We start from the raw sequence: 14463 nt of genomic DNA, 5'->3' as shown, positions 1-14463 counted from the left end.
GAGGGAGAAGCAAACTCCCCACTGAGCAGGGAGCCCGATGTGGGGTTGATCCAAGGTCTCTGAGATCATGACCTGAGCTGAAGGCAGCCGCTGAACTGACTGAGCCAGCCAGGCGCCCCTGTATTCAATTTTTTTGTCCTTTAGGGTTTATGCTTTTCGTTTCTTCCCCCAAGGTCATAAAGATTGCCTTATTTTTTTCCCAGTAGTTTCGCATTTTTGCTTTTCACATTCATGATGTGAATCCATTTGTGTAATATACGGTGGGGGACTCTAATTTCATCTTTCTCCACATGGAGCCCAATGGTTCTAGTGCCATACACTGCGAAGACCCTCCTTTCCCCAACTGATGTGTAATTCCACCACCACGACGAAGCAAATCTGAGCTCTCCCTTCTGATTTACTGAACTCTTTCTCTATCCCTGCCCCAAGACCAGACTATGTGAATCACTATTGTTTGGTGTTTGGTTCTGATAGCTGGTAGGGCGAGGCCTCTACTGTTCTTAAGAACTGTTTTGGCTACTTCGTCCCTTTTTTCTTCCATTAGGATTTTAAGATCAGCTCAAATAGGTCAGGCAGTGTATGCACACCGTGCCATTTGCAGTTTCAAGCAAGAAAATGGCGTGCCCACCTTCTCATTTTTTCAGACACTCGCGAAGCCGTGTGGGGGTTGGATTTCAGAGGCTCAGACTGGGGGTAGAAGATAAAGTATGGGGACTCAGACCAGGCAGTGCCATGAGCAATGGGTACGAGGGAATACACAGAATCTGGGGGCCTTGGCAATTGTGTATGGCAAGCGAAGAGGAGGTGAGAAGGGAAGAGGCAAGTCACAGTCCAGGAGAAGCCGAGACAACCCACCCTTCCAGGCCAGGTGGCTAAGTGTCCGGAGTTGGAAATACAGGAGGAGGTTCCAGGTTCAGCCTTCCCTGAGCTGACCTCAGGGTACCTTACAGAAGTCCAGATGGAAATGTCCTGGATATATTGGTTTCAGGTTCAGAAAAGTATACATTTCAGAGTCCTCAGCATATCTGGTGAGTTAAAAGCAAACCAAAATCAGGAGCCAAAGAGGGAAGCCTGTGTAGAAAACACCGATGTGGGAGCTTGTTGGAGGATAAGGGGCTTGTGGACGAGACAGAGTAACAGTGATGGAGAGGCACAGGGAGAGGAAGGAGAGCGAGACATCATGGACACCCAGGACGTACAGCATTTCGAGAAGGACTGGTCACTAGCACCAGATGCCACAGACTCTGGTGAGAGGGACAACGGGTGTCCCTTAGTTTCACAAAAAGGAGGTCAATGGAAATGTCACTGGGTATGGAAGCCAGATTTCAGTGACTTGAGGGATGGGTGTGGAGGTGGAGGCAGAGCTACGGGGAGCATAGCCCTCTGAGGGGCTGCGACTGGCCAGGAGGAAGACGGGGCCAAGGGACCCCACTTCACAGAGAAGGGGAGACAAGGGTGTGTTTATAGGCTAGGGAAGGGGCCAGGGAGAGAAGGGGAGGTGAAGGCATGACTTCTCAGAGAGAGCAGGTAAAGCTGAGGAGGAGACAAGTCCCAAGCCCCAGGCCCAGCAGGGAGGCCCGTGTGGATGGGGCCATGGATAGCAGTTGCAAGGCGGGACCTGGCGGCTACGGTTTCCTCATGGAAGTGGAGAAGGGGCTTAAGGCCAGAGGGATTGGTGGTGGGGTGTGCGGGATCTGAGGGAGGAGGTGTGTGCGCACTGCCGGATGTGGACGGGAGGCAGAGGTGAGCCAACAGCAGGGAGGGAGAAGTCCGCGCCCCGGACGATGTGCTTTCCCCTCCTGAACCTTCTGGAGTGCCAGAAGGGAGCTAGACTTTCTGCAGCTACAGGCTGGACACAGGGCTCATTATTTAGGACATGAAAATCAGATGAACCAGGCATGCTGGAGGACAGGGAACCCTGAGGTCCCTTGTGGATCTACAGCATCTTATGGTGGAGGATCTGAAGCCCTGGGTGGACCTCGCAGGACTTCCAGGAAAGTTCCCCCATGTGGCTAGGCAGCAGCGCATTGACTTGCTGTATGTTGTGCTCTGCAGAGAGAGGCCAAGCTCCTGTGTGGAAGCTCAGGCTCTTACTTCCAGTGTCTGTCCCAGTAGCTAAGGCTAGGCTGGCAGCCGGGGGTCCCCTCCCTTCAAGACTTCCCTTCCTAAGCCACAGAAATAAAAGGGTGCAGTAGTGGTCGGGACCACGCCACACAAAGGATTCTGCCTCCATCTCTGCATTTGGCACTCAGTGCGGTTTGTGGCCCCAGCCCCCCGGCTCTCATGACCTCCCGTTGATCCCATGACTAGGGCTGAGGAGGACACGGTAATAATTATCAGAATCAAACAAGTAGGAGTGCTGTCTGTGAAACTCTCATGACCTCCCAACCACCTGCAAGGTGAGCTGAGTTATTCCCACTTTTCAGATGAGGAACCCGAGGCTCAGGTATCAAGTTAAGTAACCTGTCCAAGGTCACCAGGCAGTAACTGATAGGCCTGGAGTCTCAGCCCCTGCCTCCCTAGCCATGCCCTACCTCGGTAAATCCACTGCCTCAGCCTGAGAAGCCCTCCAGCCCCTTTGGTTGAGTGAGCAGAGAACAGTAAGTGGCTACAGGGACACAGGGCCCGGACACTGGACTTGGACTCAGAAGACACACTGTTACGTCTCGATGCTGTCACCCAGCTGGGTGGCCCTGGATAAGTGTTACTATGGGGAAACCAGGCTAGGCTGCCAATCCCCACGCCCACCCCCACCTGCATCCCCCACCTCCATCCGCACATTCGCCATATTAGCCAGTGGCACTGCCTGGTCGGGGCGCCGTGCATAGCAGGACACCGGCCATTTTGACAGTTCAGAGGCTAGTTATCCTGCCAGTGAGGGGTCAGTGTCTCATGAGTAGAAAGCCACGAGGCTTCTGTGAACCTTGCCCTGCTTACAACAGCTGGGCCTGGTGCCTTACCCCACCGGGGGCCCCTTCCTCTGAGCCTCCCCAGCCCAGCCCCCACCATTGCTCGCTCTCTCTCTGCTCTGTTCACAGGCCCCTCCACTGGCTCCAGTTCTGCAAGGTTCAGCCGGCGGCCCACCTGTCCTGATGCATCTGTTGCTGGCAGCCTCCCCACGCCCCCTGTCCCGAGACACAGGAAGAGCCACAGCCTGGGAAACAAGTGGGTGACTGAGCAGCGCCCCCCACCCCTTACTGTGGGCTCCAGACTGGGCTGAGTGTGGGGCATGGGCTCCAGGGCCACTGGGGATGCTTGTCCGCTGGGGGGGCTCCCTTATCCCTCTGATAAGTGCTCTCTGTGTCCCTCCTCAGGCTGGCACGGGCTCAGGAGGAGTTGGAGGGAGGGCGGCTGCTGCGGGTGTGCTAGTGACGGGTGTCACTGGTTCAGGAGCCAGTGGAGGAAGCATGTGGGGAAGTGCAGGGAAGCAGTGGTGGGATTCCAGAAAGTTTACCCAAGCTCGGTTAGTGCCTCCCTTATGGAAAACTCCAGAGTCCATTGGACACCATGACTGTCATCCAGGACATCACCAAGTGTCTCAAGGCACCTGCCAGTGTTGGGGCTCCGAGTCTCTGCTTGCCAGTTGTTTCGGAAAGCCTGCAGAACAGTGAACCTGCTGCTGGTTCACCCGGCCTTATGGGACTGACAGCTGGGGGGCACGTGTGGACCTCATCATGGCCGGGCCAGCCATGCCTGTGTCCCCGGGATGTTGGACGCAGACTCTTGAACAGTTGGATCCCCCTTCCCCTGTTCTTCCCGGCCCTCCTACCCTCTCTCCCTCTCTCCCTTCCTTCCTTCCACCACTAAGACACAAGCCTTAGCCAGCTCAGGCTGGCCCTGGAGTCACTCACAGGCTGGAAGGGAAAAGGGCTGCTCTCTGAGTGTTTAGGGCTTGCTCTGGGTTAGATACTCTGCCACGTGCCTGTCAAGCGTTATGTCACTGAGCCCCTGCTCAGTGAGGCCCCTACCAGGCCTCCAAGGTAGGTGCTGTATTCAATACATTGTAAGAAGGAGTCCTGTGAGGGTCAGTCGGGTGAAGTACTTTGCAATGGTGGTGAGTAAGGTTGGAATAAGGATTTGGACCAGATGTGTGACTCCAGAACCAGGCATGCTGCCTACATGGTCACGTGCTGCCCCTTCCCTTGTGTGGCTCCATCGTTCACAAGCACTGTCCGCTCACTTGAGCCTTGTCATCATCCTGAGAGATGCAGGGCAAGTGTCGTTAGTCCCTATTTGACAGATGGAGAAACTGAGGCTCAGAGAAAGGATGCGACTTGCCCAAGGTCACGCCATGAGATAAGGCAGAGCCCACCCTTTTACCATGGTTCTGGGTGGAAGTCTTTTTCCTTCAGCAGCACCATCTGCTCAGGACCCCAGGGCAGGTGTAGTCACTGTTACTCCACAGATAAGGAGCTTTGCCTTCTTTCTTCCTTTCCATTTTCCAGTATGATGTGTCAGTTGAGTGTAGTTGAGAGTAAAAGTGCGACATTCCCATCGGAGAAAGCGAGGCACCTGCTGGACGACAGTGTCCTAGAGTCCCGCAGCCCCCGCAGGGGCCTCGCCCTCACCTCCTCCTCTGCCGTCACCAATGGACTCTCCCTAGGTAAGCGTCTCCGGCCTGCACACGACGGCGGGCGGGCCACAGTCCGGTGTGTGCTCCGTGTCTGTCTCTGTCACTGTGCAGCGCCCGGTGGCCCCCCACGCCCCTCAGGAAGGGCTCCCTACAGGGGTCGCCAGAGCCAGGGGGGGCCTCTGCTTCCTGGTCTCCGGGGCTTCCCCGGGTGCCCCGAGCACGGCAGGCAGGGGGAAGGAGCCGCCGGACGCACACCTGAGACCCGCTGTCATTGGTTGGCCGCTGCCAAAGCCTGGTTGCTGCCCCAGCGTGCAGAGCCAAGTAGGGGGAGCTGCCTGGGGATGGCAGCTGGGCGGGCCACCGGGTCCCTCTTGTGTATTTGTCTTCACACTGAGAAGCCAGAGTCAGGGAGGATGAAAAACTGATCTTCAGGGATAAAATTGCATGTCTGAGCTTCAGCCAGAAATGGTACTTATGTCCGTGGAAGGAAGAGAAATGGAATCGCTGAGGTCAGGATGGAGAGAGGTTGAGTCAGAGCCAAGTTCACTCTTGCGCTCTGGTCACAGGCCTGTCCCCCTGCAGCGCCCAGGTCACCTGTCATTACTACCATCACACAAGGACACTGTCCACTGGCTGTGCCCATTCAGTGTGCCTGTGCTTCCGTAGTCTGTGTGTCCGTGTGTCTGTCTGCTTCCCTTAACAGGGAGCCCTCCCAGGGCTGGTGGCGGCTTAGGCAGTTGCCAGGCCGGGGGTTTGATCTGGTGAGGTCTGCAGGGTTGGGGGGCCCATGAGCCCCGGGAGGAAGCGGGAGGAAGGGGAAGAGTGCTTCCTGCGAAATGAGGCTGGTATCTGAGGCAGTATCACTGGGGGGGGGGGGGGGGGGGCAGCTGTCTCCCACCCCCAGAAAGGCTGGGACAAGCAAGGTCTCTGTCTGCCTTCTGGCCTGGGAGGAAGTCATCCTCATTGGATCCAGTCAGGGGTTTACGACAGCTCAGGACAGTGCAGCCCGTGGTTCATAGGTGTCTGTGTGTTGGGGAGAATTCCGGGGTCGGTATGTTGGGGAAAGGTAAGCGGGTCTGTTCCCAGAGACTTGAATATGCCGATGGGCATTTTGGATCTCCAAAAAGGCAGTAGAGTCTGCAGGTTCCCCCTGTCTGGTCATGGAACACTTTTCCTTGGAGTGTCCTGGAATGGGATAGGGATGGGGAGGAGGTTCCGAGGAACCAGTCTGGGAAACGCCAGCCCCAGAGCCTCCAGCTGGGCAGCAGGACAGTTGTTTTACATCCGGGAAACTTTCTGAGCTGCGCCTGAGCCCAGGCCTTGACTCAGTTTTCTGAGTCAGGCACAGTGCTGTCCAGTATCCAGACGGGATCACTAGGCAGTTTGGTTCTCGGCTCCTCTTCTTGGGAAACTCAGACGTTTTTCTGTATGGACCTGAAAGCCCTGCGTGCATGTGCCCTGTTTGGAGCCCTCACCACCTGGTGACTCCCAAGGGGCCTGAGACCTCCTCCATCCCCCTCTCCCCCTGCCCAGAGTTGGTGCCAGCAAGCAGCCCTGGCAGAGGCCGAGGTGAGGCACCTGCAAGGTCTGAGGGAGAGCACAGAGAACTCGGCAGCGTACAGTGACAGGTGTCCTTGTGGCCAGAGCTGGGCCTTGGAGAGCAAAGGGGCAGCCAGGAGAGGTGGAGCCACTCTCTTGTGTATGCTGGCCGGGAGGTGAAGGGCCACTTCCTCAAGGCTTCTGTGTCATGCCAGGCCGCTGCTGTGAAAGTCCTGGCCCTTGGGAGAAGAAGTGCTCATTTGGCCCCTGTCCTCACTGGGTGAGGCTCGTTCTAGCACAGGTTTCACTTGGGCCAGGAGGGAGGCAGTGGTAAGGCCAGGCCAGGCCAAGACAGAGGCCAAGGGTGCAGAGCCTGCTGGGCCAGTGTACAGGCAGCTGCAGCCTTCGGCAGGCAGCGGGGGGAGCAGTGGGAAGGGAGTGGAGGACCTACCTGGGAACAGTGGGAGGGACAGTTCTTTTGACCCTCCCAGGAGAGCCAGTCAGAAATAGCAGCAGTAAAACCCCGAGTCACATGGATGCCCACAAGGTCAGAAAGCTGTCTCTCTGGCACTTCTGCGGAGCTCGGGCCTGGACCTGCTGACCCAGGAGAACAGACTCCTCTGGGGTTGGCCCCTCTTCTGCGAGGCTGCCACGCTCATTGATCTGTGTTCCTTTTCCAGGCAGTAGTGAGAGCTCAGAGTTTAGTGAAGAGATGTCTTCAGGGCTGGAAAGGTGAGTGTGGCCTCAGCTCAGTCTCCCTCCCAGGGCGGCGCTCAGGGCTCCGGGCGGGGACCAGCCCCCACCCCCGCCCCCACCGCCCCACACTGACCCAGCCTTGGGGAGGCTGTGGCTCCTCAGGTCAGCTCGGCCCAGGGGCAGGGCCCACTCGGAGTGGGGGGGTGGAAGAGTGAGCAGGATGGGCGTGGGGCGGGGGCCCCAGCCCCATGCTCTGAGCAGCCCCACTCATCATCCGGCCCAGATCTAGCCCAGGAGCCTGAGGCCAGCACCTCATCCTCAGGCCGAGCTGCCAAGGAGAACTTTGAGCAGATTTGGTCTGAAATGTGGGTTCTCAAAACCAGAAGCCTGAGATGGGCCTGGTGTGGAGATGGGCACGTGGCTCCGCCTGGTGGGGTCTGAGAGTGTTACACCCACATGGCCTCAGGCATTGGGCTGACACCTTGCTGGGCACTGTGACAGTGAAGTGGATCCCAGCCCGGGGTTTGGCTCCCTGTGGTGAGCCCTTCTGCCCCCGGAATGGGGCCTCCTGCTCAGGAATCCACCCACTGCATCTACTGCACGAGCTGATGCTTTCTTTGTGCCAGGCACCAGGTGGGCTCTGGGAAGACAGACTCTGAACGGGGAGCTCCCATAGCTATGGTGCCCCCGAAGGTGAAGGGGCATGATGGCAACTCGAGGTCTGAGGGGAGGCAGGGAGAAATCCACGGACACAGAATGCTGCAGAAAGACGGATTTGCACCATCCTTCGGAGTAGCCCCTCCAGCAGCATGCAGGGGCCTGTGCGCGCACACTCACACAGTTATGTACACTCTACACACAAACACAGACTTATACACAGTCTCCCACGTGCATGTGCACACGTTTCCCAAGAAATGCCGTGTGTGTGTACACATTCATATATACATGCACTCGTGTGCTCACACACGTGTACACTCACACACATACCTCACACACGTGTGCTCATGCTCACTCACACACACACACACACACACACACACACACACTCTTTCTCTCTCTCTCCACACTCCTCACTTCTCCTCTGGTGCCAAAGCTTCCTGTCTCATCAGTCCCTATAATCATAAAATGGCCAGAGAGGAGATGAACCCACCCAGCAAGTCCTCACAGGGCAGAGGGACGTAAGTGAGGAGTCGTAAGTGACCTTTGTTGAGCACTCCCTGTGTGCCAGGCACTGTCCTGGCCTCACTGCATCCTCAAGCACTGCTACACAGTGGCTACTCGGAATGTCCCCGTTTTACACCTAGAGACAGCAAGGCTCAGAGAGGTGAAGTGACTTGTCCTGCTTCATACTCCTCCGGGAGGGCAGAGCTGACCCAAATCCACATCCTCCTGACTGCTGAGCCCACCTCTTTGTGCTCCTGGCCCTGTCCAGAGGGCCACTCTGACAGCTACAGGGACTGGCCCCACATCAGTTGGTCAGTCTGTCCATCTTTGTGAAAGCCTAGATGGAGGGCTAGAAAGGGGGAGGAACAATGCCATGAGCCCTTGGAACCTGCTCCCTCTGTCTCTGCTGCAGGACCCCTGGAGGGATATTTGCTCTGCTCTTGCCTACGCCCTGGGGCCAGCCCAGCAGTGAGGATGAGAACCAGACAGGCTCTAGAGTAGACTCCAGATCTGATGAGCAAAAGTCTGACTTGTGTCAGCATCAGTCAGGAGATTCCTAGGGAGACCCTGACAAAGGAGGCTTACAGGCAAGCCAGTGTCCCCCGGCCACAGACCAATGAGGGGACACTGAATGGGAAACTTTTGCAGGCATGGTGCCTGGATCCAGACCTGAACTTATCCACTGGCTCATTCATTCCCTCATTCCCTCATTCATTCAGTCAGTGGCTGTTTATTAAGCCACTGTGTCCTGCCACACACCACGCTAATCACTGAGGGCAGCAACTACAGCTCCTGATGAGCACCCATGACCCAGACCAGAGCCACCAGGAAGGAAGACAGTGAGGGGGTTCCTGCCCCCATAGAGGATGCTGTGCTTACTCAGTAGTGAACCCTGTAAGATACAGCATTTCTCTTTTCTCTCTTCCACTTAGAATTTGGCATTCAATTTACTGTTGATTGGAGTGTCCATAGTAGGTGCTTTTTGGGTGAGACTTCCTGCAAGAGCTGGTCTCCCAGCTGGCTCACCCGTGCAGATGCCCAGCCCTGCCTCCAGCAGCCTGCAGGGAGAACATCCTGTTTCTAATTCTCTGGGGACCTAGCTCTGGGATCCTAGCCCAATGAGGGGAGCAGGAGACCACCTGCTTTGGAAGATGCCCGTGGGGCTAGGATGAGCCCTCCAGTCCGCTCTGGGACCCAAGCTGCCCCTGGCCTCCAGCTCCCATGGCCTGGCCTCCAGTCTGCATTTCCATCTTGCTCTAGCCTCTTTTCATGTCCACCAGAAAGAATCCATTCCCTCAAATGCTTGTGAGCATCTGAGATTTTCGTGAAGAGCCCATAGGAGAGCTGGAAGGGAGGGTTTGCCTCACGGTCTTTGAAAACCTTTGTTAAATGCCACTCTTTCCCACGCAACTCGGGGACCACAGTTCACTGTGCCACCTGGGCCTCCCTGCCTCACCTTCACCCACACAGTGCTCAGCCCCACTGGGGCCTCCCTTCACGCCCAGGCCACTTTGCTCCTGCTCTACAAAGGGGAGCAGATACCCTCTCCCTGGAACCCAGAGCCACCCTGCCTGGGCCCAGAGGCCAGTGTCTGCCCTGAAAGAGCCTCCAGAACACATTTCAGCAAAGCAGAGCCTCCCTTCTCAGAGACCCCACCAGCTGGTCTTGACCGGTGCTGTAAGAACACAGCCTTCCCTACACCTTTACACTTGCATGGGCGGACAGTGACCTCAGACCCACAGCCAACGGTGCAGGAGAGGGCTGCCCCCCCCAACACCCCCAGAGGAATGAGGTGTGAGAGAGAGGAAGAGGTCCTAGCTTCTCCAGTCCCCAGAGGCCAGGCTAGGGCAGGGGCAGCACCTTGCCCCACAGCCCTGAAGCTTAGGGGCCACAACCTTCAGTTGCCTCATCCACCAGGCCCCTGGCCCTGCTGATAAGCTTGACCCAGGCCAGGAAGAGAAATGGAGCCAAATACCAGCATGAAGGACAGGGAGGTCCCAGGCCAGTGACCCCTGCTACCAGCACACACCCCTCCACTGGTCTGCAGGCCCATCTCAGTCACCCTTTGGCTGCTGTGACCAGGTGGGCAGGAGGGTTCCCGTTGTCCGACGGCGCACGGGGTCATTGGCCTTGTCTTGCAAGTTTGCCTTCCCTGAGGTCTCACACACGGACATTTCAGCCTGGCAGCCCGAAGGCAGTCCTTGAGTGGCAGCCAGAGGTCAGGCTGCACCCAGTGCTTTCCTCGAGTGGCCAGCCTTAACGAGCGCCCATGATGGAGCCCACAAGAGTCCTGGGGACCCTTTGCACTGCTCTCTCTGAGAGCGGGCCAGGCGGAGGGATGATAGCCCCACTGACCCTGTTCTTGCTAGGACTGTGCATCAAGGGCTCAGGGAGCTCAGGGGCCGAGGGGGGCCTCCTGCTGCAGCTCTCATCCTGCTGTCTCTTCATCCATCTCAGCCTCAGCAAGGCCACAGGGCCTGTGGGCAGGGGGCGGGGGGTGTGTGGAAACAGACTAGCCGTGAGATGGCCAGATCAAAGAAGAGTTGGTTCTGCTGCTCTGAAGACCCTCCCCTATCTTCGGGGCCCAGAATGAGGACAGAGTGGTGGTCTTGGGTCGGTGCTCTCAACAACCTGAGGCCAGAGTCACTGGGGCCGGGGGTGAGGGTGGGCCCCCTCCTCTCTTAAGACCCTACCTCATGTCCCAACCTGCACCTTTCTTGCCTCAGTATCCCGGGTTGAGGACAAAGGTCTCCAGGAGGACCCCGTATCACACTGCTTTCCCAAGGAAAGAGGGCAGGCGTTCCTGAAAAGGCATGTTCAACATGTACTTAATTAACTAGAAAGTAGGGACTGTGGACACTGCCCGAGGCTAGCCTCGAGCAAACCTCAGGCTTCTCAGAAATTCAAGAGGGAAGGGAATATTTTAGGCCAATCAGCAAGAGCTAACAGGTGCTTCTTTTTATGCCTGATTTGGCACTAAAGTGAGAATAAAAATATCAGCCCGAGTTCATTTTAAGTGAAGTTTTTAGAAATAGGAACAAAATTGGTGATAGAGGTGAACACATATGTATGTACAAAAATATGCAGTGTCCCTCATCTCGGTTCTCTCTGAGTTCTAGGGCCACTGAGTGAATTTCTTTCCTTCACTTTTTTTCTGTATTCTCCACATCTGCCACAATGGGTACATGTTTCTTTTACACCCAGAAAAAAATTAACATTTTTTTAAACAGATATAATCAGAAACATTTACTGATTGTTTTTAAGAGGTAACATATGAAAGCATGTCACAGAGTTCGTCACGAAACCCCGGGCCATTCGTCTTCTCTAGTCTGACATCAGCCGTGTGTGAAGAAGGGCCGCTCTCCCGCGAGAGACAGGCTGGAAACACAGGTGGTGCAAAGACGAGGAGGCAGAGGGATCCTTGGGGATGGGAGAGGCCAGTGTGACGACCCTCTCAGAAGCAGAGCTATTTTTCCTTCCTTCCCAGGGAGGCGAGGGATACAGGGGAGCTAGTTGCAGCTCACAGTCGGGCTGAGAGGTGGAACAAATCGATGATGCCAGGTCCGCAGAGGGACTTGAAGTTGTGCAGCACTCAGTGGGAATGTCCAGTGCAGTGAGCCGAGTCAGACTACGGGGTCAGGGGTAGCTTCCGGTAGAGGTGATGGTTAAGCAGCAGCCCAGGGACACTAGTGAAGAGGACCACCGCGGGCCCTTGAGAGGGGTCCTGGGATCTGAGGAGGCCTAAGTCGTGTGCCAGCGTGAGAGAGGTGGCCCAGGGATGCTCGGTGTGGCTCTTCAGAGTCACTGCAGGAGAGGTGGACTCTGGGATGTGTCCCGGTCTCCGAAGCTCTTAGTGTGCCTCTCCATCGAAAGATCACGGTCTGGCTTCCCAACACTGCCAGTAGTGCTAGGAGGGGCCTGGGGTCAGGACGGCTGGCTCACAGTCACCTTGGGCCTGTCTCTCAACCTCTGAGCCGCAGGAGCCTCAGCTCTACAGCAAGGATGCTCCCAGGAAATGCTTAGCACGTAGGTGGAACTGCTCCGTTTGGGAACTTTTTGACATTTTCACAAGTTTCACTCAGTGGGTACCCTTGCCAGCAAGCAGGGGATGCGGGGGTCTCAGACTGGGTGGGGTGAAAAGGAAAGTCCCCAAATGGCAGTTCAGTCATCGTGGGACGGAGGAGCTACCATGAAGGCAAGTGTCCGCCAGCCGTGGTTGGCCTCCAGGGTGACACTGAACCGTGGGGAGGACCCGTTTAAGAGGCTGCCGCAGGCAGTAGTCCCTGCAAGTGCCCCAGGGCGCCGAGGAGGGTGGGTGATGCAGTTTCCCTGCGTGAGGTTTACTTGTTCTTCTTAGCCGGTGGAATCTTCCAACACCCTTAGGGAAACCCCAGGAAAGTAGAGTCATAGCAGCAGACCCCCAAATCAGAGCTTTTAAAGACACGTTTTTCCTTTCTTGAGACGATCAGAGGACTCTGGCAGGTGGCCCACGTTTGCCAGGGTGCAGAGGCCCCTCCTGAGCCCCACACTGTGCAGCATTTCAAGAGAGGGAGGGCCGCTCTGGAGGCAGTCATGATGGTGAGGGGTCCCTTTAACTGAAGGGCAACACGAGAGTAGCTGTTTTCAGGGTAACTTTCACGGAGGGCCTCGCTGCCTTCCTTCCCACCCCCATGCCTGGAGGCCCAGGAATCCCCCAGGCTCATGTCCCACACCCACCCACCCCTCAGTCTGGTTTCCCCAGCTCCATCTTGCTCTGTGCCTCTGGTTGGATCCTCTGCCTCCTGTGGCAGCCCCTTTGGACAATGTGCCAAGCTTCTGATGCGGGTTCCCCCAAAGATGCCATCTCTTGCCTTGCTTTCAGCAACAGACACTGAAGTCTGGAAAATGAGGCTCCACCCAGGAGCTCAGGCTCGTCTCAGATAGAACAGCGGGCAGCAGTCCCCGGGCCTTTTGCTTGACCTTGTCCTTGGGCTGTGCCCTGCCCACTAGCGGCTGTGGCTTCACGGGTAGCTGAGAAATCTCAGCCCACAGCCTCTCTGTCCCATACCTACAACCCCTGAGATTCAGGTCCTAGACAGTGGGCAGGATTTCTTTCCATCTTGAATCAGTCCTTCTCCACATATATCTGCTACAGTCCCCTCTCTCTCTGCAGACCAGATTTCTAGACTTCTCAGCTCATCGAGGGGAAGATGGACACCTCACAGCTCCCAAGTTTACATGTTATACCTTCATCCAGCCACAGAGCCTGACTTCCCATCTCTCACATCTGGTTCCTAATTGCCATGAGAGAAAATCTGATTGACCTGGCTTGGATCAGGTGTTGTTCTATCCACTCAGCTAAACATGCAGTACCTATATGGCTCCTAGAGTCCCACTCAGTAGATCAGGGACATGACCCAGAGAGGAGCGAGTGAGTGGCTTATAAGCAGTAAATAAAAGTCCTTTAGCAAGTACTGCTGGAAGGGATGTCCCAGGGTCCAGCAGAGCTCAGAGTGGCAGCTTCCTGTCTGCAGATGAGGTGAATCTTCAGAAGTGGCTGGGGGACCAAGCTCTGGCTAATGGGATGGCTTCCCATTAAGATTTGCTGGTGCAGGTGGACACTGTTGATGAACAGCATTTCCCGGGCCCTTCCACAGGCACACTTCTACCTCAAGGGGCCCAATGCACTTGAGATAGAAGAATAGGGCGGAGGACCCTACTTCTGCTAAGACAAGATTACTGAGACCCCAATGTAAATATTACCCAAGACTTCTCCCTATTCCCCAACCTCCTTAACCAGCAACGGGGACTCGGGGCTTTATGAAATTTAATCCCCATGATGCTACTTAATATGTACCTAGAAAACTGTTGAGAGGAAGATGCCTTTCGGACCTGCCTTGGCTAGTCTGAATTTTCATGATGCTGTTGGCCCAGGCAGGACCCTGGCTCCTTCTGCCTCAACAGCACTACCCACTCTTCCTCTTCCTAGTGTTGTGACCTTGGGCAAGTTACTCCACCTCTCCAAGCCTCAGATTCGTTGTTTATAAGGCGGGGGTAAGAATAGTGCCTGCCTGGGGCGCCCGGGTGGCTCAGTCGGTAAAGCGTCCAACTCTTGATCTCAGCTCAGGTCTCGATCTCAGGGTTGTGAGTTCAAGCCTTGCATTGAGTTCCCTGCTGGGTGTGGAGCCTGCATAAAACAAACAGACCAAAAGAAAATAATACCTGCCTAACAGTATTCCTGATTTTCAGGATAGAAACCCCCAGTGTGATTAGACAAGATAATAAATACTGCTTAGCACATTGCCTAGCACCCATCATCCCCGTCACCCCATCACCCCCATCGTTCCATCCTCATCATCCCCATCATCACTGTCACTTCATCACCCATCATCCCATCCTTACCATACCCGTCATCCCATCACCCCATCATCCCCGTCATCCCCGTCATCCCGTCACCCCTGTCATCCCCATCATCCCCGTCACCCCATCATCCCCGTCATCCCCATCATCCC

The 14463-nt window shown here is 56.0% G+C and overlaps 1 protein-coding gene across 5 annotated transcripts in view; it reads left to right on the top strand.

Moving 5' to 3' along the window:
* The window catches only part of RALGPS1 (Ral GEF with PH domain and SH3 binding motif 1), a 267587-nt gene that overhangs the window by 224800 nt on the left and 28324 nt on the right, over nt 1-14463 (top strand). For 4 of the 5 annotated variants that reach the window (XM_073905731.1, XM_073905734.1, XM_073905733.1 and 1 more), the window contains 3 exons: nt 3039-3165; nt 4446-4603; nt 6793-6844. In XM_073905731.1, coding sequence (XP_073761832.1) covers nt 3039-3165; nt 4446-4603; nt 6793-6844 — 337 coding nt within the window. The remainder of the gene's footprint in view (nt 1-3038; nt 3166-4445; nt 4604-6792; nt 6845-14463) is intronic. The other variant, XM_073905735.1, reaches the window with a different exon arrangement.

Source organism: Callorhinus ursinus, unplaced genomic scaffold (genome assembly GCF_003265705.2).
Source record: "Callorhinus ursinus isolate GAN/ISIS: 27379988/994484 unplaced genomic scaffold, GSC_fseal_2.0 scaffold24, whole genome shotgun sequence".
Lineage (NCBI taxonomy): Eukaryota > Metazoa > Chordata > Mammalia > Carnivora > Otariidae > Callorhinus > Callorhinus ursinus.
This window is presented reverse-complemented; position numbering and strand designations above follow the sequence as displayed.